General features: G+C 39.4%; 1 protein-coding gene across 1 annotated transcript; it reads right to left on the bottom strand.

Annotated features, from left to right (window-relative positions):
* Positions 1-741: 741 nt before the first annotated feature.
* Positions 742-24,920, bottom strand: LOC133527997 (cell division cycle 7-related protein kinase-like). The gene is made up of 11 exons (XM_061865597.1): positions 24,815-24,920; positions 24,603-24,732; positions 23,544-23,624; positions 22,433-22,526; positions 21,823-21,965; positions 20,783-20,891; positions 15,131-15,343; positions 11,810-11,990; positions 6,536-6,693; positions 5,371-5,525; positions 742-4,464 (listed from the first exon to the last, which is right to left on the bottom strand). Exons 1-10 carry the CDS (start codon positions 24,918-24,920, stop codon positions 5,379-5,381), a joined length of 1,362 nt encoding a protein of 453 aa, XP_061721581.1. The 3' UTR covers positions 742-4,464; positions 5,371-5,378.

Raw genomic sequence — 24,920 nt, 5'->3', positions numbered from 1 at the left:
ATTTGGCTACTTTGGTTGCTACAAAGTATTTGACGCTGACTGTACAAAGTATGTTTCCCGGTAGGGACAACAATCCATATAGTTAATGGCAAATTTCCCGCCGTATGTCTGTTCATCACATTACATATCGCGCCTGATTGACGACAAGGACCTAGAGTCCGGCCAAGCTTGGCAGCGATTTTGATAGCCTGTGCAAGTGTTAGATAGATAGATAGATAGATAAAAACTTTATTCGTTTCCACAACATACATGGTAGGTAGGTATAGACAATAAGAAGAACATGCAGCTTAGAATTATTCTTAAAACTAGTTTACAATTCTTGAATGCAAAACCATGTGTCGTGGCAGAGAATAGGCGCTGGCTCAGCATGATGACGCGGCAAGCCACATCGCTGATATTCTGCCAGGACCTTAGTTAAGTAAACGTCATAATTTTATAGACGTTTAGAATAACACTTGCACTGTCTGCGCTATCAAAATCGAAGCCAATTTATCATGGTTTCACTCTATCTAAATCTCGTTTACGTATTGTATTTTAGCGATATAACTATTTTTATACTTAAGTATAAAAAATACTTGCTAAAACTACATCATTAACCCCCTTATTCATAAACGTGTACTAAAGTTACGATGCCGCTGATCATCGTTTGTCCCTTTCCGACGTATTGGTATGATGGAAAGGGACAAACGATTACTAGCGGCATCGTAACTTTAGTACATGTTACGAATAAGGGGGTTAATGTTTCCTTGTTGCGTCAATTGGGTTGATATTTTCTAAAGATGTAGTCAGTTCGCTGAGCACTGAGCGGACGGCCGTGCGCGCCCCAGATAGGGTGACTGCTATAGTCATTGGCCACTTCTAACAAACTTAACTTAATTTTAACAAAAAACAAGTATATAATAATAATATATTGATTCAGAGTTCAAGCTTTCGTCAAAAATATTTCAATCAAAAATGTCAGAATTATGAATAATCAAGAACCATTTGGAATCTCAAACCTTGTTCAAGATAGATCTGAACGTCGGTTGGTGTCAAAAACACTGTCAAGTAGCGCGGGTGACACCGCTTGAGATCTACGTTAAACCATGGTTAAAACTAACCAACAAATACAACTAAAATTCTACTTATAGTAATCATGTGACGTTCTCATATGGAAAATGGACCGTCACAGGCGGCATTTTAGGGTTCCCTACCCAAAAAAGGAAAAAACGGAACCCTAGCAGTATTACTTGTCTCTCTGTCAAGACTCTATCAGTGATCGGAACTATGGGAGTAAAACTTTAACAAAACTTATCAAGCGGACGTAAAAAGAGTGCTTATAGCCTTAAACATATTCGAATATCTATGAATGTAAATATTTTTATGGCTGTAAGTACTATACTATTCCTATCCCTATAGACATGAATATTAATTATTATTATATTAATTTATATATGAATTTATAATGATAATTTGTGTAGTTTATAAAAGTATTATATATATTACCTATTAGTTTGTATACTGGCTTAGTAGTATTAGACTTAGTATTTAATTTTGGAATATTTTTTTCACACTGCACCCACCTTAGCAAATTTCTGTTTGGCCCAGTGGTTGACTGGTAGAGAATGCCTCAAGGCATTAAGTCCGCCTATTGTACGTCATACTTGTACTTGTGCAATAAAGTTTAAATAATAATAATAATATAATATTTTTAGTGCTGTATGCAGTATTTTATGTCCGCAGTTTTGTTAAAGTTTTACTCCCATAGTTCCGATTACCGCTCTTTATCGAGGGATTAAAAAAAAAAATTCTAGACTACTAGAGAAACGCGTGGAAGTATTGAGTTGAAATTAAAACCATATATTAGGTCTAAAGTCCCTTGAAGCTGTGTAAATCAAGCTTCTAAGTTAAAAGTCAAATTTCCAAGTCCGACTAGCACTTGTCTGTTTTTTTTTTTTATTCTGCCTGCCTGCCGCAAAGGCCCCTTTTATATGAGAACGACACATGAACTAAACCTAATAACTAAAGTGCATGCGTAAGCGTTCTGTTATTTTGGTCGTGTTAATATGTGACGTTCCCCCGGTGAAGGTACCTGGCGTAGAACCGCATCAGTATTGGAGCGTCGTCGATAACGCGTTAGTGCCGAGCGCCAAGTAACTTTACCCGTGGAACGTCGCATTGTCTTAAAAATCAGTTGCAGTATATAATTTAAATTTTAATCGTATTTTTTTTCAATTTCAATACTTCTCATGCAGGTACAAGGCCTACTTTTTGAGGGAATTAATCAATACGTAATTATTAATGAATATGCTATTAAATATATATAAGGACACCTTTGTACATACATAATCTTATTTTTGAAAATAAATAATTACATTATTACAAAAACAGCCATCTTTTAATGAACATAAAATAACACTAGATAGGTTGTACACACACTGACACCGCCGGTCTATCTAGGCAAGCGGAGCGACAAGGTATCAAAGTGTGCAAGTGTTAGAAAAACACTTAAGCTAAAGGTCCTCTTACATGTAGTTGTGTAGTTTTCAAACACGATGAAATTAATTACGTTAACATAATTTACAGAAAAAAAATATTTTATTCCGAAAAACACTAAGAAAAGTTTTGTATTAGTTCAGCTGAATAAATAGTTAAAAAAAAAACAGCATTCGTGTAATGTAATTTACAGTACATATGGTGCTACTTTACCGCACTAGTGTGAAAATTAGCATATTACGTTACTGTATCGAACATTTAAAGGGCCATATGTACTGTAAAACGTTGTACAATACATGTGCGAATAGGTAATTCGCAACTCGTGTCGATTTAAAACACTCCCTTCGGTCGTGTTTTAAGTTATCGCCACTCGTTTCGAATTTCCTATTTTTTGCACTTGTATCGTAATGTACTATTATGGATGACCCCTAAGGTCAAAGGCAGGCTGAAGTGTAACCGTGGCTAGCCTTCACATTGGGGCCTGTTTACACTATGATTAATGTTTATTGCGAATACATACATTTGCCACAAAGACAAGTAGCAAGTAACAAATGTATGAACTAAACACTGAAACACATTGAGGACGCGTCAGCGCGGGGCGATTTTGTCGCTCAGCTCACCCATGGCAGTGTGTGTATCGCCTTATCGGTCACGTCTTTTTCTTAGGGACTTATAATATATACTTAATGAGGTCAATGTCGCAAAAACGACACCCCACATAATTGGACCCAGCTAAGCTTTTTACATCTTATTTAGATGGTTCAACTTTTTTAACTTTTGGGCAGGGGGTCAGTACCACTATACAATAGTGGGATAATTTTTTTGAATTAATGTTGTATAATATACGAAGATGAATTTCGTACAGTGACCCGCCGGTTCGTGAGAGTAAGGATGGTGGGTGTATCTAAATAAAAATAAATAAAAAGCATATATCCTTCATAAAAATATGAAGATATATATATGATATATGATGATATATTATATGTATATCGGCACTACCCGTTCAATGTTGTAAGTCCATAGTTTCCTGCTACCCAAAGGTTGTCTGGAAGAGATCGCTTCTTAGCGATAAGACCGCCTGTTGTTACCTAACTTTTACGTGTTTTTTCATTTCCTGACTATTTTTAAATGTATGGTGCACAATAAAGAATATTTACTTACTTAAAAATAGTACCTCTCGGTACTTCCAGTTATTACCGAAAAACAATACACCCGCCATTCTGACAGTGAGAACGGCGGGTGTATTTTATCGCAATAAAGTATTTCATTCATTCATTCATACGCAATGATCCCGCTATTATTGGTAAATTCTATAAAAAACATATTTGTGTACCAATTTTGTATCTTCATCAATTATAGATTTAAAAATAAATTGAGGCATTATATTTGTGGTTTTCAAGTTTAACTTTTCACATTGCTACACCTTACCGATTTCATTTTTAAGGAAAAATGCTTTGGTATAATTATTTTTAACGTCAGGAATTAATATACGTTTAATTTGGTTAGTTTAATTAACTCAGTAAATCATATCTTTAAAAAAGCCAGGCCCCGTGTCGAGAGATTCTTCCTAAGAAAACCCTTTTTCAATCATGTATATAACGTCAGGAATAAGTAAAGTACTAATGAGTGAAATGTACTAATAGTACTGTTGTTTGGTAATAACCTGGAGGTAATTCTTTTTAAATGAGGTACTAAATTTAATAAAAAATTTGATACAAAAATATGGTATGCTTTTTGTTTATTTTTATTTAGGTACACCCGCCATCCTGACTCTCACACCTATTACTATCTCTATCGCGCACGCCGGCATCATGGGCGGGATTTTAAAATCAGGAAAATGTCAATACATACACATTCAATGTAAGGTGGCTTTCCCATACTTTGCCATATCAAAGAATACCTTATATATTATTAACTAACTAATCTATTTCACCTTTATATTATTTTCCTATGGACGTCCTCGTCGGGCTACCGGGTTTGCCGACGTATCTGTAACAAGGAAAAGCGAGCCTTATTGTAATGCGTGAAGGTGTATTTCGGAATACAGTACCGGCCAATAATATATCACCATGTTTTTACGGTATAACTTTTTTTTCATAGAGGGTTCTTATTTTGATGTATGGTCAACTTATTTTTTTTTAATATAGCTTTCTAGTAATATGCTAAGTCTCCTATTGTAATTCACAGTATTTCATTGCAGTATTCATCATATATTTTTATAAAATGACTAGTAAAATATGCAATCTACAAACTAACCTATATTGTTTACTCTATACACGTTCATACAAAAACACACAAAGGTGATATATTATATTCTATTAAAATATAATTGATGCCTGAACAGTAATATATGATCACGCGCAATATTGCGGAATTTCAAAAATTTTTTTTTTTTTTTTACTATTTTTATAAAAAGTAACAATGTTGCATATAGCGTTGTTGTAACACGGGCATTACATTTAACTCAACCAAACAATTGAAAACTGTGACATATCAATGTCATTTCGAACGTCGATCGTCCGAGATATTACTTACGTTTAGTAGCAAATGTATGAACTCGCACTAAACACTAATCAATATGTAAACAGGCCCTAAGGCATACACGCTCGTAAGGGCCTTATAAGATAAAAATTAATGATTGATTATCTCCGAAATGGAGTTAATTAGAATATCGGTGTCTTTGAGAAAGTTACTTAATTCCAGCTCAGGAATGCACCCTCGAAATTAACGCAAATCAAAAAAAAACACGGTGTATAAGTAGGTAATTAGGTACCTCACAAGTACTAACATTATGCGCCCTATCCGGGTGTCATGTACTGATTACATCCAACTAACATCTTCTGTAATGCACATGACTTTTAATGTTGAATAAATTAAATGAAATTTAATACTCACCGGGCTGGCTATAGGGGCTCCGCCAGGAAGGGGTGCCGCAGCGCCTCGGCGGCGGTGATGCGCGCGCGCGGGTCGGGCTCCAGCAGCCGCGCCGCCAACGCAAACGCTGCGTCGGGGAACCCGCACACGGACCGCAGCGGGTCGTGCGTGTACGCCTGGTACCAACATTTTCGTTTACTAACATGCAATAGTTTGTGCCAATAGAAAATAGAGTACCTGGGCGATCGGTTATAACTATTTATTGTAATATGGTGGTGTATAGGTGATAATCTTAACTACATTTTTTTACTAAATTAAACTTGTCTAAAACAATAAAAATTAAAAAATTATACATAAACTTGAACATATAAAAAAAAAAAAACAAGAGTTAGTCACCGGGCGAGATTCGAACCCGTAACACTCGATTAGCAGTCCGCGTCTTAACCCGCTGGACCAGACGGACAGTGGCCGGCAACACGAAATTAGCGACCATATTCTGCGTCGAAAGAAAAACTCACGAAAACTCGAAAACACGCGTTTTCCCAAACATAAGACTAATCTAGATCGATTGTTTACCCCCAAAAACCCCCATATACCAAATTTCAGCAAAATCGTTAGAGCCGTTTCCGAGATCCCGGAAATATATATATTTATATATATACAAGAATTGCTCGTTTAAAGGTATAAGATATGCATATCGTAATTAGAATAAGTAAACTGAACTGGACTGTGTATCTCGGTGAGGACTGTCGTGGAGGAAAATGAATGTTTTACGTGTAATTAGTTTTAATAGAACCTTATGTACATTTTACTTTTGTTTGTTTGTTCTCCTAATAAATATAGGTTAGATATGGGTGAATTCCAGTTTATTTTGGCTGAGCCTACATCAGTTGAGGCCAAACAAGTTTATTTATTTGTGTTACACTATTTAAGTAGATTTAAGACTATAATATTAATATTGATTGTAAATCCCTAAATAATAATAGAAAAAAAAAAACATAAACGTCTACTAAAGTTGACAAGCCGCTAATAATCGTTTGTCCCTTTCCATCATACCACGTTGGAGAGTCAAAAAAATTGCCGAAAAAACGTCGCGTGATTTGTGCACAAGCCCTTACCCGTCTCCGTCTGCTCGTTTGCCTCCTGTATAAAAAAAAAAGTATCTTAGTAGTGTGAGTAGTGTTACCGGCGTGTCGTCTCGGCAGACGCAGCCCGCGTTGCGCCGCCTGCACTTGGCGCAGGCGGGCGCGGCGGGCCCGGGCCCGGGCCGCGCGCCGCGCAGCCGCGCCGACAGCTTGCGCAGGCAGAGCCCGTGGCGGTGCGTCGACGTCACCAGGCGGCAGCCTACGACAGCTTTTTATTTATTTATTGAGAAAACAGCCTTAAAATAAACATATGTGCAACTTAACTAATAGCTACACATTGATTTCGTTATAGACTAGTTTCCTAATTTTAAATTTCGATGTACAATTGAAAAAAAAATAGATATGATATTAGATTTTGTAGAAAAATATATCTTTGGTACAAGCTTTTCTCGCTGACTGTACTTTTAAAAAGAGAAGTTGAAATTCGAATTTTATGGTATAAAAATAAAAATTTGGGACAGATCTTAAACCTTGGCCCGAACTTGTACTATGGGAACTAGGCGACCATATATAAATAAATAAATAAATAAATAAATATTATAGGACATTATTACACAAATTGACTAAGTCCCACAGTAAGCTCAATAAGGCTTGTGTTGAGGGTACTTAGACAACGATATATATAATATATAAATATTTATAAATACATAGAAAACACCCATGACTCAGGAACAAATATCCGTACTCATTACACGAATAAATGCCCTTACCAGGATTTGAACCCGGGACCATCAGCTTCGTAGGCAGGGTCACTACCCACTAGGCCAAACCGGTCGTCAAAAAATATATACGTATGTTGATATAAATACTTATATACACTCCGGGCCAAAAGTATAGAAACAAGCTTATATTTTAATAGAAAAGTGCGATTTTTTTAAGCTATGTAATATACACCGTGTTTTTATTGAATTCCGTTAACTTCGGGGTATTCGGTCTTGCAATGCGTGCGACTTGCAATCCGGAGGTCGCGGGTTCAAACCCCGGCTCGTACCAATGAGTTTTTCGGAACTTATGTACGAAATATCATTTGATATTTACCAGTCGCTTTTCGGTGAAGGAAAACATCGTGAGGAAACCGGACTAATCCCAACAAGGCCTAGTTTATCCTCTGGGTTGGAAGGTCAGATGGCAGTCGCTTTCGTAAAAACTAGTGCCTACGCCAAATCTTGGGATTAGTTGTCAAGCGGACCCCAGGCTCCTATGAGCCGTGGCAAAATGCCGGGACAACGCGAGGAAGAAGAGAAGAACTTCGGGGTATTGGTAAGTACGTTTAAGGAAACTACATGACAGTTAATTTTCCAAAAAAAAATTTTTTTAAATATTAAAAAGTAATTAAATGTAAATCAGTTTATTTATTGCAATAAAATTAAATAAAACTAACTAAATTAAATAATACTATTATGAAATGAAAACTAGTTAAACCTAAAAATAACAAAGGAAAAATAAAAATATACTTACCTACAAAATAATAATAAACCCAATTACATAGAGAACACCCCGTCCAATAAGTCGGCCTGCGGCATAGACCCCATGACACTGGCGGCGTTACCTCTCTGTATCGCAAGGGAGATGCGTTGAGAGAGGTACGCGCCAGTCCTGGGGTCCCCTGTTGTGTCGACCAGCCGCGCCGACAATGCCCTCATGAATGCTTTCATGTCGGCTGACCAGGGACCCAAAGTCTCAACCGCGAGCGCCGCAAACTCATAGTCGTTGAGTAAGGCTGAGTATTTGCGTCGCTTGAGGATCTGGGCCTGGTCAGCCGCAGCGCCGGCCTGAATGCGGGTTGATCCAATGTGGGACTGTGCAAAGGTGTCGACACACGTTGCGTCCCACACCAGGGCCCTTCCTAGTTTCCACGGCACTAAGGTAGCTCCGTCGGGACGCTTGCCGTCGTCTCTCGCCATGCCCACGGGTTCTAAAACCGCAGGCACAGACACGGTGGCAAGCGCGCGACGGATCAAATCGTTTATAGTACCGTGGCGATATATTCGACCGGCGCTTCTTAAGCAAGAGAGGCCATGGCGGCCCAGCTGGTCCACATTTTTGCCGCAGGTGCACGTGTGAGGTACACATATTCTGGACCCTAACCTCAAGCATATTGCTATTCTTAAGCTATTTGGGTCCAGAACAGTGCCGATCTGTTTAGCAGGGTAAGCATTCAACCAGTGTCCCGACTCGGGGGCCGAAACCGCCAGGATGCGCGCACGTTCATAATCGTCTGGGCTGTCTTCGAGAAGTGAGGCATGGACTAACTTTAAGCGTGGAGAGTCCCAATCCCGCTGACAATGACGGGCAACTGGGATGTCAGCTCCCGGGCACGACTCACACCAGGCCTCCCTGGCCTCCTTCAGGTTCGCTATCTCATCGACAGGTATCGTAGAGCGGTTTAAAATAATACCGACGAGAGACAGCGAACCATACACAGAGGACAGGAAAGCAGGTAGAGCCACGCTAGAGGATGTGCGAACACCTAGTCCCCCAAATCTTATTGGGAGAACCGCTTGGATCCAGGGTCTAATTTCAAAATGAATGTTTAGAATTTTTGATAAAGTTTCCTGAAGGGAGGAGTCAATTGATGAAAGGATTGATGGGAATTTCCAAATTGAGCAACTACGGAGTAAATACATAAATTTTGGGGTGAACAGACAGAAACGAATGATGAAAAACGCTATATGGGGATTTATTTTAAACAGAAGATCAGAAGTACTATTGAATAAATTTAGTTTGCAGTTAATTATAGGGTTAACAGATTCATCGAAAACTGGGGAGCCTAAAAGAGTGAGGGATGATTTAGAGTGAACAGAAATATTTGGCAGGACCCCATTAAATTTTGTTAAAATATCGATTTTTTTTTCGGATGGAAGGTGATCTGGCATAAATATCTCACATTTGGTGAAGTTTAAAGATAGTCCAATTTTGGAAAATTGGTTTATGATATATTGAATATCCTGTAAAACGTTTAGGGCATCGCCGCCAAGGGATCCGTCATCTAAATACCAGAGGTTGAATTTTGAATTTAGTTTAGTGATAATTGGATGAATGACTAAACTGAAAATGGCGGGCCCAAGCGGGTCTCCTTGTTGACAGCCCATGCTCGATAAAATAGTTTTGTCTCCAAAGAATAATTTAGATGGTGCTCCGTAGCATTGCCATAAATAATTATTAAGGATTGGCAATTCTTTTTTCACTTCTGCTAACAGAGCACCGCGGTCAATCGAATTAAAGGCATTTTTAACATCTAATTTTACAAAAACTTCATAATCCGGACGATTCAAAAACGTGCGCGCAGCGTGCACTGCTGCCTCGCAGCCGCCCTTGATGCCAAAACCTAGCTGCCGCGGTTTAAAGACGTTTGTCAGCTGTTTGTTGATTTTACTGCAGCAGAGCTTTGAGGCCAATCTTCTTAAAGTGCATCCCACGGCGATTGGACGAATCCCGCCATCTTTCTTTGCTAGGGCCACAAGATTAGCACCGTACAACAGAGGGACTATCTCAGGGTGTACGCGACCCGATAACATTAGGTTTATTAAAGCTGTAAGTTTCTTTAACAGATCTGATCTCGCTTCGCCTACAGACTTCGTAGTCAGGTCCTTTAGGTGCTGTGGACACAAACCATCTATTCCACCAGCAGATCCGTTAGGAAACGAGGCTATGGCTTGCAACACTGCGTCTTCGCATACATGTATCGTTGGTTCGTCTGAGGCGGGCGGAACTGGCAGCGTCGAGGAGGCGGCAGGGGCAGGGTGTTTTTCAGTCAAGGCGGCGTAGTTCTCAGCAGAGTGCGCAGCTATGTCGTCGCGGGAGAATAAAAGACGGGCAGCTCCACTCACGTCTCCTTCCGAAAATTTGTTTTCGATTGATCTTATTTTGTTATTAAGTGAATTATGAAGAGTTCTAGTATAATTTTCACGAGATTGGTAGGTAGCTGGTGGATAAGAGGTAAATGATGTATTATTTTTAATTTGAGAGGTAAGTGAGGCTTTGCTGGATTTGTCTGCGTGCAGGACTATGTAAGAGAAGGTAAGAAGACGCTCCCATGCTTGGGTAGAATTCTCGTCAACAACCTTGGCTACGCACTCAGTGAGGCAGCGTGCAACACACAAGCGCGCACCGCGGGGTATTCTCTTTATAACTGGAACATTCGTTTTTAAAAACCCTAGCCTATTCGCTAGAGGTATTTCGCCTGTTTGTGAAGATGATGTGTAGCCCCGGGCTGGCGATGATGGCGCAGGTTGAGAAGCGCTGGGCAGTGGAGGTTCGACAGCCATACGGGTGCCATGCTTATAAGCTGTATGGATCGCCAGCCCCCGCCGACCTTTATATTGCTTATTATCTCCACAAATGGGGCAACACAGCAACTCCGGCGGGTTAAAACAGGGTTGAGATGACATAGATTAGAAAGAAAACATATCAAAAAAAACTAAGTATCAAAACAAAGAGCTAAACCCGTACGTAGAATTACAAACGAATAGATGCTTAAATAAACTAAAACTACTTACGAAACGAGAAATTAATAGAATATTAAAACAAATACGGGAGAGTCACGTAGTAACACGACTTCAGCGAACACTTTTGCTGACACTAATTCAGTAGAAGAAAGAAGAAGTTAAGTAGCACTTTGCAAATGTTTCTTGAATCGGTATATCACACACAATTTTCATATAAATTATAAATAAACATTTTTACGAATTGACAGATGTCATATTGGCTCGGGCCCGCAGAAGCCGCAACAAAGTGGCCCGGGCTGCGGTCTCCGCAGAGTTATGCTCCGGTTCACACGTTGTCTATATTCTTGTAACCGTTTAGCGTGTCTTCAAAGCATGAGGAGTGAGATATATTATTTAGATATATTTTATTAATGAGAAATCATTTTTGGTGACTGTTTATTTGACATCAATTTATTCTTATTAAATGTTGCATTGTCACACAAATAAATAATAGATTATTAATTTTTTAAATAATACATATTTTTTTTATTTTTAACAGCTTTTAATAATAATAATAAAATGCTTTATTGCACACTACAAAAAAAATATGGTACAAAGTATGTAAAGGTATAAATATGTAGGTAACAACAGGCGGACTTATCGCTAAACAGCGATCTCTTCCAAGCTTTTATTCTTGTAACAAGTATTTATTTTGATACCCGTCAATAAGTAAGTTATCTAAATTTGTAGTATTGTAAAACAACTCCCTGTATGTTAAATTACGTCATTTTTGCGTCAACGGCATGAAAAGTACGGGCCCTGGAATAATAATAAATTAAATAAATTTGAATGTACATAGAAAAACTTAAGCATAGTGATTTTAGTTACCTAGCGCCCTTGCGGTCCGCTGCAGCGCCTCTGTGCCCAGCAGCTCCGTGATCTCCGCCAGGGCGGTCAGGTCGTCGGTGGCGCGGAAGAAGGGGTACCGGCCGGACAGGGCGCTGGCCAGGATGACGCCCGCCGCCCACATGTCCACCGCCGTGCTCTGGTACGGGTACTTGAAGAACACCTGCGAGCGTCTCGTCACTTAACCTTTAGACCGCCACCGTCGGCTATGCAGGGATCGGAACCCTACCAGTCTGCTCCGATTTCCGGTACCTTGGGTCATTGATCCAAAGTGACGGCAACATCGACCGTGACGTGAAAAATAGAATAAATGCGGGATGGATGAAATGGCGACAGGTCTCTGGAACAACTTGCGATCCACGAATGCCCCTTAAACTTAAGGGGAAAATCTACAGGACGATCGTGAGACCTGTTGTAATGTATGGATCAGAATGCTGGGCGAGGAAAGTGACGGATGAAAGAAGAGTGCACGCAGCGGAAATGAGAATGTTGAGATGGATGTGTGGAGTGACGAGAAAGGATCGAATTAAGAATGAGTATATAAGGGGAAGTTTGAAAGTAGCACCGGTAGTGGAGAAGATAAGGAGTGGTAGGTTAGCGTGGTATGGGCATTTAATGAGGAGGGATGAATGCCATATAGGAAAAAGAATGTTAGGAATGAATATTGATGGACGGAGAGCGGATGGTAGACCCAAAAAACGATGGATGGATTGTGTGAAAGAGGATATGAGAAAGAAAGGAGTGAGTGCTGAGGTGACGAAAGATAGAGGAGAATGGAAGAGAAGAACATGTTGTGCCGACCCCACATAACGTGGGATAAGGGCAGGAGGAAGAAGAGATCGCAATAACCATATATTTCGGTTTATTTTATACTCTAAATGTAGGACTCAGTTGTGTTTTCAGATAACGACTTCGTATTATTAGATTGCCTAATTAGAAATGAAGTAATTAACAAAGAACGAAAAAATACCGTTTTCGTTCCCATACAAAAAATACCGGTTTCCGATCCCTGCGGCTATGGCCGACATCTGAAATACTTGCCAAGGACGCCTACAGCCGACAGTTTCGCCAATGCAATAGGGACTAACGCGCGACTCCGTAAAGTTCAATTTCGTTTAAATAATCGTGATCGCCTGCGTCCGGGGCACGGCAAATTCCTTCGCTGTCTGGCGTTCAAGAGGTTAAGAGGCTGTCAACACCCAATGTCCTTGAAATTGATGATTACTTAAACAGTTTTTTAAGAAAGACTATTTGTTTTAGTCAAGTAAGAAAAATATATTTAAAACTATATTTCAAAGACCGTGGTTGTACTCGATGTTGGATACATGATTGAACGAAATCGGCTCGATAGAAAATAATTGCAAAGATTGGTCTAAAAATCACAATTAAACGGTTCTATGTCTTTATTGTTTTGACTTATGGGTCTGCAATTAAAATCACAATTCCAAAACATTTATATCTAAACCGCTGTTGAGTAAAATATTACACTAATAATCCACTTTTTTTTATTTAAATATTTTTCTTATTATTCCCTTGCCCAGGCCCAGTAACATGCGACAGTGCTATCTCATTTACTCCGATACAAATAGACAGTGTGCGCGCTTTAGGTATTGACAGCCTCTTAACATCCTGTTGAAATCTGATTTGAAATTTACTTCTTCTCAAACTTGCTATGAAATGATGACATGACTTACGTCAAATCAGGTCCGGAAATACTACATATCAGGTGCGATGAGTGAAGATGATATGTAAAGGAATTTCATACAGCCTTACACACCTAGGACTGTAAAGCAACCTACTTTTGTTTTTTAACGTCACATTGTGACACAACATCTTGGCATTCAACAAATATAGGTACGATACCGTTGCTTAGCAACGATTATGCACAGCAAATCACCGTTGTTGTGCATATTCGTTGCTAAGCAACGGCGACGGCGCATCGCGCATGCGCGCGGACTACACGCAAGGCACCGCTGGTAGAGTGGCGAGCCGAGTAGGTCGCCACGAAACAAATTAACTAGAATTTTTGTTTTAATTGCAAGTTTGAGAAAAGCACTATACATATCTCAGAAAAAAACGGGGTTGCTGGCCGCGTATCTCTATCCGGCTTCGCTATTGGTTCATTGCTATTATTTTTTTACCACGCGCACCATAAACAAACACGTCTACACTGGCGCGCGGCAAACGTCTGACGCGCATTCGTAATAAATTAATCATTCAAAATTCAATTCTACCAGCTATCACGTGAAAAGCTAATGTATATATTTAAGTTCTCATTTCAAGTGAATTGTACAAATTCTTATGAGCAAGGCCCGTACTTTTCATGCCGTTGACGCAAAAATGACGTAATTTAACATACAGGGAGTTGTTTTACAATACTACAAAATTAGATAACTTACTTATTGACGGGTATCAAAATAAATACTTGTTACGAGAATAAAAGCTTGTTACGCTGTTAAAAATAAAAAAATATTTATTATTTAATAAATTAATAATCTATTATTTATTTGAGTGACAATAAGATGAAAGTCAGTTAGACGTTTCTGTACTGATTGTCAAGTATATGTATAACTTACCTAAAGAGGTTGATAAATGATTAATTATTACGAAAATACTAATTGGAATCATACTCTATGTAGCGTGACGTCATTTTTCTGTCAACGGCATGTAAGGTACGGGCCCTGCTTATGAGAATACGGAATCTTTAAACGAACATAAGTAAGGAATTCAACATTTGTATCTGTATAATTTGCCCCCATGTGGATAAAACGCAACTTTATCGTTAAGTCTTTAAACAATCAAGAGAGCCTTTACCAGTTGGTGTGGTGAAATAGTTATTTGTTTTACAAGGGGGGCAAAGTTGTTGTTTAACCGCTCGTGCTAATATTGATACCCGAGCAAGCGAAAGATTCCAAAATTGAACCACAAGCGTAGCGAGTGGTTCGAGAAGTGGAATCTTGAGCATTGAGAGGGTTTCAAGGCACGAGGGTTAAACAAACTTAGCCTTCGAGTGAAACACACATTTTTCACCACACCAACGCGAGGAAAATAATAACTATGAAATACCATTTAAAAAAAAAACAAATCAAATCCAAATGAACGTAATTAAATATTTATCATCCAAAATCATCATTTAAAAGTCAATTCTACTACCAGCTAACATAAGGAAATGATTCAAAATTTGCATCTGATTACTTTGCCCCACATGTGGATAAAACGCAATTTTCTCATTAGTTCCTGAACAATCAAGAGGGCCTTTACCAGTTGGTGTGGTGAATAAATATATACATGGCTGTATAGTACCTCGGGCGGTCGGAAGCCCTGCGTGCCGGCGCGGTTGGCGCGCGGCGGCGTCCACACGGCGCACTCGCCGCACACGCCGCCCGCGCCGGCGCACGCGCAGCCGTGCGTGGGCGCGAGTACGGGAGCGGGTGCGGGTGCGGGTGCGGGCGAGTGGGCCGCGCGCCGCACGCACAGGTCCAGCGCCATGCGCTTGGCGCCCGGCAGGACGGAGTCCTGCAAGCAACGTCAGAGTCAACCATGTGTATATTACCACCACCATGGTACCAGCATGTCCATCCAGCGATTAAATAGTAAAGAGCTATAGGAATTCGCTTACCGACAAGGCCAAACAACCACGACTGCGACACATGAATTTACAAAACACGTTTCTATGTGCTCGGATAGTAAACTGAAAGTTGCAGGGATATTTCTCGGTTTGACAAAGGCCTTCGACACCGTAGACCACGCATTAATTCTAAAAAAGTTGGAAATATACGGTGTCAGGGATCACCGCAGAGAATTAATTAAATCCTTCTTATCAAATAGAACAGTCAGTTGAACTAAAAATAAATGGAATGCGAAGAAGATCTTCCGCTAAGGATATTGCGATTTGCGTACCACAGGGATCCGCATTGGGAAATACGCTATTCCTCATATTCGTCTATGATTTATCAGCTTTGAATATTGATGGTAAGATGATGTTATATGCTGATGACACATCGATCATAGTGAGTGCTGAAACATTTGAACAACTAGAAATTAAGATCGCTAAAGCCATATATCTGTGTGAAGATTGGTTTACTGCAAATGGCCTAAAGCTGAACTCCGATAAAACGAACGTAATGGTATTCCAGCCCAGAAGACCAACATCATCAATTAAAGTTACTCTAGGAAAAAATAGACTCCTGCAGACAGTAAATGAAGTTAAATTACGGGGTTTTCAATTAGACTCTGAACTAAAGTGGAATAAACACATAGAAATGGTGTATAATAAAATGGCAAAGGGTGTTTATGCATTGCGACAGTTGAAAACTTTGGTATCGGATGATAGCTTAAAAGAGACCTAGGTACTATGCTTACGTTCACTCAATAATATCATATGGAATAATTCTGTGGGGGAGCTCTTCTGATAGTGAACGCATCCTGAAGATGCAATAACGAACAATCAGAGTACTTGTTGGTGCAAAGTTTAGAGATTATTGTAAACAACACTTTAAAAAATGTACCGTAAAACCACCCAACTATAGTCCAAAGCTTCCAACTATGGTCCACAAATAAACTCAATTTTTCTCGTTCAGGTGTGTTTTTTACTATATTTTTGTAGTTCTAAGGCAAAGTATGTTTATAAATGGAAGGTAAAACTAGGAGTAAACCACAAGGAACATTGGTATAGATACTCAATTTCCTTTTGAACTTGTGGACCATAGTTGCAGTATTGGACTATAGTTGGGTGGTTTTACGGTAGTGTTTTAACATCTATCTCAGTTTACATAATGGAGGTAATCATGTATATGAAAAAGAACATCCACGAATTCAAGATACGGTCTCAATGCAACCCTCGCCATACCAAACGATCTCTTGATACAATACCGAATGCAATGGGCTGTGAACTTTACAATAAACTACCTTACCATATGAAGAATATTGAAAGTGAGAATTCTTTCCGTAAACGCCTGAAAACGCTGCTACTGTATAGCGTTAAAGAATACCTCACTAATGACTACTCTGAATTTAACGTTGATATAATAAATGAAAAACAATATAAATCAAATGAAAGAATGTACATTTTTTTGTAATATTTAATGTAAAAGTTAGAATGTTTGACGATAATTATTTAAAATACGTATAAGTTTCAGTTTGAGGTACAAATTTATATTGTGTTTTTATAATGAATAAACTATTCTATTCTATAAAAACAACTGCACGAGACCATGCGCTTGGCGAGGAATAGAAGCTAATGGAGGAATCTGGTCTTCAACAGAAGGACATGATGTCACGATCCTCAGCATTGAGGGACCGACTGAAGAAGAAGAAGATAAAAACATTAAGATAAGCTCATCATCATCGTCTCCTAGCCGTTTTCGGCCACAGCAACTGCTTTCTGCGCTCTCAGGTGACTGACGTAGCCAATCTTAGCAGCGAATGTGCGACCACATTCGCTGCAGGTCAGTATATTCCTGATCACATTTAGAGACTAAAACGTCGTATAAACTTTTCTGGATTTCGCCTAGTTTCAGAGTAATTACCAATAAAAAAAAACATCTTATTGTAACTTAGTGCAAAACATCTTTTTGATGGCGAATGGTGCCCTTACGGGGCGTAGTCGGCCAAAAATCGAGGCGAGATCTCGGTATCATTCTCGGCCAAGACAAAAAAGCATTCTCGGTCGGACCTTACTAATTACCCACCAACAACACAGGTGTTGCAACACTATTTTTTATTTATTTTACAAAACAATGCACAAAGTTCCTATAGTTAAGTTTCGCCAAACCGTAAAACAGTTTGTTAGCGATGAATTAATGGCGATGAAAAATCTTAGCAAACATTGTTTTTGTAGACCAGTTTTCATAATGTGACTTAAAATAGTTCACGTATTTTACCAAATATTCGGCGCTTTGGCCGAGAATTAAGGCTTATTTAGACGATTCGAGAACTTGCATGCAAGTTTCATTACATTGCGGTAATTGATCGGCCGGCTGAATTGTATGTAACCTCAATAGTTCGCTATGTAAGTAAAATCGCATGCGAGTTCGCGCACCGTCTAAATGAGCCCTTAGGCCGAATATTCGGCGCTTTGGCCGAGAATGAGGCCGAATATTCGGTTTAAAACCATTATTCGTGGCATCTCTAATATGTATAACTGTAATTCTAATTTAATTTTGACATATAAATAGGCTTAGTTTTAATTTTAGGACAGGATTTTGTAGGACAGGCCTTCAAACGGCCAAATACTTATAAATTATTATTTTATTCTTTAGTTAGGAGTATCCTCGAATTCGGGAGTGTAATTTGGACACCACAATACCAAGTCCATATTGACCGTTTGGAGAGAATTCAAAACATTTTCTTAAAATCTTTAAGTTATAGAACAGGTACTTATTTTGTAAATTCAACGTTGGCGGCGAAACATTTTGGTGTACCTTCTCTTTTTAACCGTAGGATATACTTAGACGTTATGTTTTTGTTTAAAATTCTAAAAAATATTATTAATTGTCCTAATCTACTAAGATTAGTTCCTTTCAGTTGTCCGCATCACCCCTTACGCCCTCGGTCGCTGTTTCATATTCGTTTTTCGGTCAAAAACTATTCCAGGCATACCTTTTTCAGACGAGTTCCTAGTTACTATAATCAAAATCTATTCGAAGTAGATTGTTTTCAAAATTCGTTGGCTAGTCTAAAAGATATAGTTAAAAGTAAGTTGTTTTAATATATAAGTACAGATATCAGTTATTTTTTCTATCAGATTCAAAAATTTGCATTAAGGGCGTAAGGGGTGATGCGGACAACTGAAAGGAACTAATCTTAGTAGATTAGGACAATTAATAATATTTTTTAGAATTTTAAACAAAAACATAACGTCTAAGTATATCCTACGGTTAAAAAGAGAAGGTACACCAAAATGTTTCGCCGCCAACGTTGAATTTACAAAATAAGTACCTGTTCTATAACTTAGAGATTTTAAGAAAATGTTTTGAATTCTCTCCAAACGGTCAATATGGACTTGGTATTGTGGTGTCCAAATTACACTCCCGAATTCGAGGATACTCCTAACTAAAGAATAAAATAATAATTTATAAGTATTTGGCCGTTTGAAGGGCTGTCCTACACGAAGAATCATTCCTAACCTTTTATATGCACGTTTACATAAATTATCAATATGCTCATTATAGTTTAGTTGCGAGTCCATAGTGATACCTAAGTCCTTAATGGAAGATACTCGTGCTATGTTATTACCAGACAAATTATAATTATAAATTATCGGGTTGTGTTTCCGATTAAAGCTGATAACAAAACATTTTTCTGTGTTTAAAAACAAATGATTATTAGAGCAATATAGGATAAAATTATCTAAATCTTTTTGCAATAATAGGCAGTCTGCCTCCGAAGACACGGCTTTATAAATCTTTGTGTCATCAGCATATATAAGGTGTTCAGAGCTACGGAAGCAAGCCGCCATATCATTTATATACAGGATAAAAAATAAAGGACCAAGGTGTGACCCCTGAGGTACTCCAGAGGGGATGGGGAGAAAACGAGATGTGTACCCTTTCAAGGCCACAGCTTGACTACGATTAGAGAGGTAAGATTTAATCCACCTCAGGAGGTCACCGTGTATACCGAGGTCGAGAAGTTTCTTGATCAAATTATTATGGTTAATTTTATCGAAACACTTCGAAAAATCGGTATACACGGCATCCACCTGGCCCCCAGAGGCTAACCTATTAATAATAAAATCAGAAAAGGTAAGTAGATTCGTGTCAACACTTCTACCTTGGCAAAAACCATGTTGACTGGGCGCGATATGATGACAAAAAGCAGCTGTAATTTTGTTATAAACTATTTTTTCTAAAATTTTTGCGAAAATATTTAATTTACTAATTGGCCTATAGTTTGTAACCAGGTGAGCATCCCCGCTCTTATAAATAGGCGTAATCAGGGCTCTTTTCCATACCACAGGGAAATAACCACCTGACAATGATTTTTTATAAATTAGAGTTAGGGGTGCAGCTAACTCTTGGGCACACATAATAATGAAATAAGGATGGATCATGTCGGTACCACTACCCTTCCCAGCGTTTACTCTCTTCAAAAATCCATAAACACAATCCTCTGTAACATCAATGCAACTAAGATCTATAAGTGAGTCCTCAGGTACAGGTAGACAGGCAGGAGCGACAGAAAGATCAGGCACAAAAACCGAGTTGAAAAAGTCATTGAAGTAATTACTTATAGTAAGACCATCGTTGGATGTATCGTTTAGGTATGACATTTGATCGGGTACATGATTAGTTGGAAATTTAGATTTCATAAAAGACCAAAAATATGATGGATTACTATATATTTTATCTTCAGTTAGTGAAATATATGTTTTATAACACTCAGTAGCCATCTTATGCTCCCTGGATCTTAAGAGTACGAACTCCGCCCTATCAAGGGGATTTCTATACCTTTTCCACCGTTTATGTACTGATAATTTTTGTTTACGAAGCTTGATAAGTGCACAAGAAAACCAAGGCGGGTACCCATTATTCGAGTTAACACATTTATGAGGAATATAACTTAAAATAAGTCTTTTTAAAACAGAATAAAAATAAGAAACCGATTCCTCAACATCCATATTTAATAAACATGCCCAATCGGTTTCGGACAGTTCCTTACGGATAGAATTATAGTTTCTAAATAAATAATAAAAAAAAAAAAAATATGATGTTAATTCAGACAATGATAATGATCTCAATTGTTAATTTTATTTTAATGTATAAGGGATTCTAATTTGTGATCTCAATTTTAATTAATTATAACTGTAATTCTATTTTTTATTTAAGACATGTAAACTGGCTTTGTTGTTTATTTTAATTAATAAGCTAGATTTAAACTTTAATTTAGTAGTAATTTTATTTTGACATATAAATTGACTTTATGAGTAAATGAGTATGAGTATAATGTACTGACGTCGTCCCGCGTCCGCTTCAGGTGTTGATGCGCGGGCGGCGGCTGCGCGAGCGGCGGCTGCGCGGGCACCGCCGTGTGCTGCGCCAGGCCGAAGTCCACCAGCGCGTAGCTGCATCACATACACACGTAGTACAGGGAGCTGGTCAGAGATGGCGCCACGTCCGAGATAGATCGCGCTAACGATATCACAGCGTAAAGGTCGTATCACAAAAGCTGGCGCAAATGGAATGGGCGAGTGAATTGAAATATCTATGTGTGTGTAACAAATAAACGAATAAAACATCAGTCATACAATTTCGTTCATTTGCGTCAGCTTTCGTGAATCGACCTAAGTGATAGGGAGAATATCGAAAAAGTAAATACGTTTCCTACGGCAGTTATTCCAAAAGCAATTCTATAAAAGATCTAATATTGTGTACGTCCCGTGTATAACGGAGGTGTCTGAGTGCGGGTAAGAGTGTGCGCGTGTATACAAGTAGTGACACTCACCGCCGCCGCTTGCCGTCGTACAGAAAGTTGCTCGGCTCCACGACCCGGGTATGACGGATATGTCGTAGCGCGAGTAAGAGTGGGCGCGTGTATAGAACACAGTGACACTCACCGCCGCCGCTCGTGGTCGTACAGGAAGTTTCTGTGCTCCACGCCCCATGTATGACAAACATGTGTGCGGGTAAGAGTGCGCGCATCTATAGAACAGAGTGGCACTCACCGCCGCAGCTTGAGGTTGTACAGGAAGTTGCTCGGCGCCACGCCCCGTGTATGACGGACATGTCGTAGCGCGGGTAAGAGTGCGCGCGTGTATACAAGTAGTGACACTCACCGCCGCCGCTAGCCGTCGTACAGAAAATTGCTCAGCTCCACGCCCCATGTATGACGAACATGTGTACGGGTAAGAGTGCGCGTGTCTATAGAACAGAGTGACACTCACCGCCGCCGCTCGTGGACGTACAGGCAGTTGCTCGGCTCCACGCCCCGTGTATGACGCACGTGTCATAATGCGGGTAAGACTGCGCGCGTCTATAGAACACAGTGCCACTCACCGCCGCCGCTCGCGGTCGTATAGGAAGTTGCTCGGCTTCACGTCTCGATGTATGACGCCGAACGTGTGCACGTGTCGCAGTGCGGTTAAGAGTGCGCGCATGTATTGTCGCAGCTCGTCGGCCTCCATATCGCCAACGTATTCCTGTTACAAAAAATACTTATTTTTTCATACATTTATATATAAGAAGGGCCCGTACATGTCAAGGTCTTTTCATAATAATTAATAATTTGTTACCCTGACCATCAGTACAGAAAACGTCTAACTGACTTTCATTTTATTGTTACTGAACTAAATAATACATGATATACATATTTATCATTTTCAACGATGCATTTTACGTAAAAAATATTTATTTTCTACGCGTCAATAGGTAAGTTATCTATTTGTTATGTTAAAAAAAACTCTGTATGTTAAATTACGTCATTTTTGCGTCAAAGGCATGGCCCTGCCCTGCACTGTATATAACCCTTTTTTTGCAGGTAGTGGCACGCGCGGTTTTAGTTAACAATAGACAATAGAAAGATTAGCCGCTTCGGGCCAGCTTCAAATCGAACCACTATAGTACTACTCGTATTATTTATTCTGTGCTATTCCCACGCTATACTCACCGAAAACTTCTGATGCGGTATGTAGGGCATAATGAAGACGACGTGATCCAGGTTTCGAAGGCACAGCTCCACTCCGATCACATTGTTCTTACCGCTGAAACAATCACTCGAATAGGCGCGTCCACACAGTGAGCCGCCTCGCGAGGAAATCGCCGCGCGAAGCAGCTCGGTCGTTGGAGACGTGCCTCGTCCAAAGCAATGCGGACGAGGCACGTCAACACAGACCGAGCTGCTTCGCGCGGCAATTTCCTCACGAGGCGGCTTGTTCTTTGTGGTCCCAGTAATGTTTTGATCCAACGGCTGTGACGTTAACATAAACATTAAAGAGGATACAGGAAGCCAATTATAGGAACTCAGAGGTAGTGAAATAATACTGAACTAATAGGACTCTCCTAAGGTTATCGCTTTGTTCACATATTATGTGAACAAAGTGTGAAATACGCTATAAATTACTACGGGAATACGCTAGGCTTTTTTGAAATTAATTCAATATACAGAAAATTTTCCACTGTTTGTAATTATTACACTATTATTGGTTGAGTGGTAGAGAAATGCCTTAAGGCATTAAGTCCGCCATTTGTACAATTTAATATCACAGATAAAGATAGTTTATTATTCAAGTAGGCATATTACAATAAATAAATTATCATGCAATAAAGTATGAATAAATAAATAAATCACAGTGTTTTATAGTTTTATATAAAAGGGGTGATAGCTGAGGTATTTTTGAACATTTTTAGCTATACGAGTATATGTCACAGACAAAATTTTAATTTTGTTAAATTAAACAAAGGGTTTATTGAAAAATCCCTAGAATACTTTCCTAGTTCCCTACTCATATCATAAATGGATGAAACTTTGTCTGTCGGTTACGTCTTCACTCTTAAACCGTTAAAGTTGAACCAGTTTAGATGAAAGTTGGTATCACAGATTGAGCCCGTAAGAGACAGGATAGTTATTATCACGCAATTTATCCCTTAATAGACCCACTGATTACCAGTCCGCCGGACGATATCGGCCAGTCAGTTCGCAAAAGCTGACAATCGAAAATAACCTTTACGTCGGTTATAAACTAATAATGGATAATAAAATAATAACTGTATGCACTTACCCGATGTCCCTTAGACAGCGCAGCTCATGCGCCACCCTTGTGGGATGCGTGGTCGGCACTAGATGTTTGATGGCGAACCATCTAAAATAATAATCAATCATTTATTTTTTGTTTAGGCTTCCTAGTCTAGTCTACGAAGTAGGAGGTCCGGGTTCAAATCCTGGTAAGGGGTAAGGACATTTATTTGTGAATACAAATACAAATAATTTATTGTACGAGAACGAAAGAAATGATGCTGTTACATAAAGTGCGTCACAATCAGACAGTATGTTGACGACCGTTCTGGCCTAGTGGGTAGTGACCCTGCCTATGAAGCCGATGGTCCCGGGTTCAAATCCTGGTAAGGACATTTATTCGTGTGATGAGCATGGATGTGTTCCTGAGTCATGGGTGTTTTCTATGTATTTAAGTATTTATAAATATTTACATATTATATATATCGTTGTCTAAGTACCCTCAACACAAGCCTTATTGAGCTTACTGTGGGACTTAGTCAATTTGTGTAATAATGTCCTATAATATTTATTTATTTATTTGGCGTACAATATCTTACTTCTAATGCATTAGATGTCATTAAATATCTCATGAATATGTCAATATTAAAATTATTAAATTTCGGATGTAAAAAACAAAAATCAGAATATATATCCTATATACAATATGTTAAATGTGAAAGACAATATGAGAAAGAAAGGAGTGTGCTGAGGTGACGAAAGATAGAGGAGAATGGAAGAGAAGAACATGTTGTGCCGACCCCACATAACGTGGGATAAGGGCAGGAGGAAGAAGAAGATATATAATACGTTAATGTCTTGCTATAGATGGAGTTGCTTTCTTCTTCTCCCATAGCTGTAACTCACAGCACTCAGTATTTTAGCCAATGTATAGCAGTCTAAGGAGGACTAACCTCTTGCCTCCATCGGCTACGCTCGCATCCTGCCTCATGGAGCCAAGGTAGACAGAGCTGAAGGTGCCCTCGCCGATCTTCCGGTGGATCTCGAAGGCCTTCGCCAATATTTTAGCCAACGTATAGCAGTCTTGAGTCTAAGGAGGACCAACCTCTTGTCTCCATCGGCCACGCTCGCATCCTGCTTTATGGAGCCAAGGTAGACCGAGCTGAAGGTGCCCTCGCCGATCTTCCGGTGGATCTCGAAGGCCTTCGCCAATATTTTAGCCAACGTATAGCAGTCTAAGGAGGACTAACCTCTTGCCTCCATCGGCTACGCTCGCATCCTGCCTCATGGAGCCAAGGTAGACCGAGCTGAAGGTGCCCTCGTCGATCTTCCGGTGGATCTCGAAGGCCTTCGCCAATATTTTAGCCAACATATAGCAGTCTAAGGAGGACCAACCTCTTATCTCCATCGGCCACGCTCGCAT

The sequence above is a fragment of the Cydia pomonella genome, chromosome 1 (assembly GCF_033807575.1).
Source record: "Cydia pomonella isolate Wapato2018A chromosome 1, ilCydPomo1, whole genome shotgun sequence".
NCBI lineage: Eukaryota > Metazoa > Arthropoda > Insecta > Lepidoptera > Tortricidae > Cydia > Cydia pomonella.
The sequence above is the reverse complement of the archived record's forward strand: the minus strand, read 5'-3'. Positions and strand labels throughout refer to the sequence as shown.

Coding starts and splice junctions, on each gene's coding strand:
- LOC133527997 (XM_061865597.1), bottom strand. CDS start 24,920: ATGCGAGCGTGGCCGATGGAGATAAGAGGTTGGTCCTCCTTAGACTGC. Junction 24,733..24,814: donor CCACCGGAAGATCGACGAGG/GCACCTTCAGCT, acceptor AGTCCTCCTTAG/ACTGCTATACGTTGGCTAAA. Junction 5,526..6,535: donor TCTGCCGAGACGACACGCCG/GTAACACTACTC, acceptor TGTTGGTACCAG/GCGTACACGCACGACCCGCT.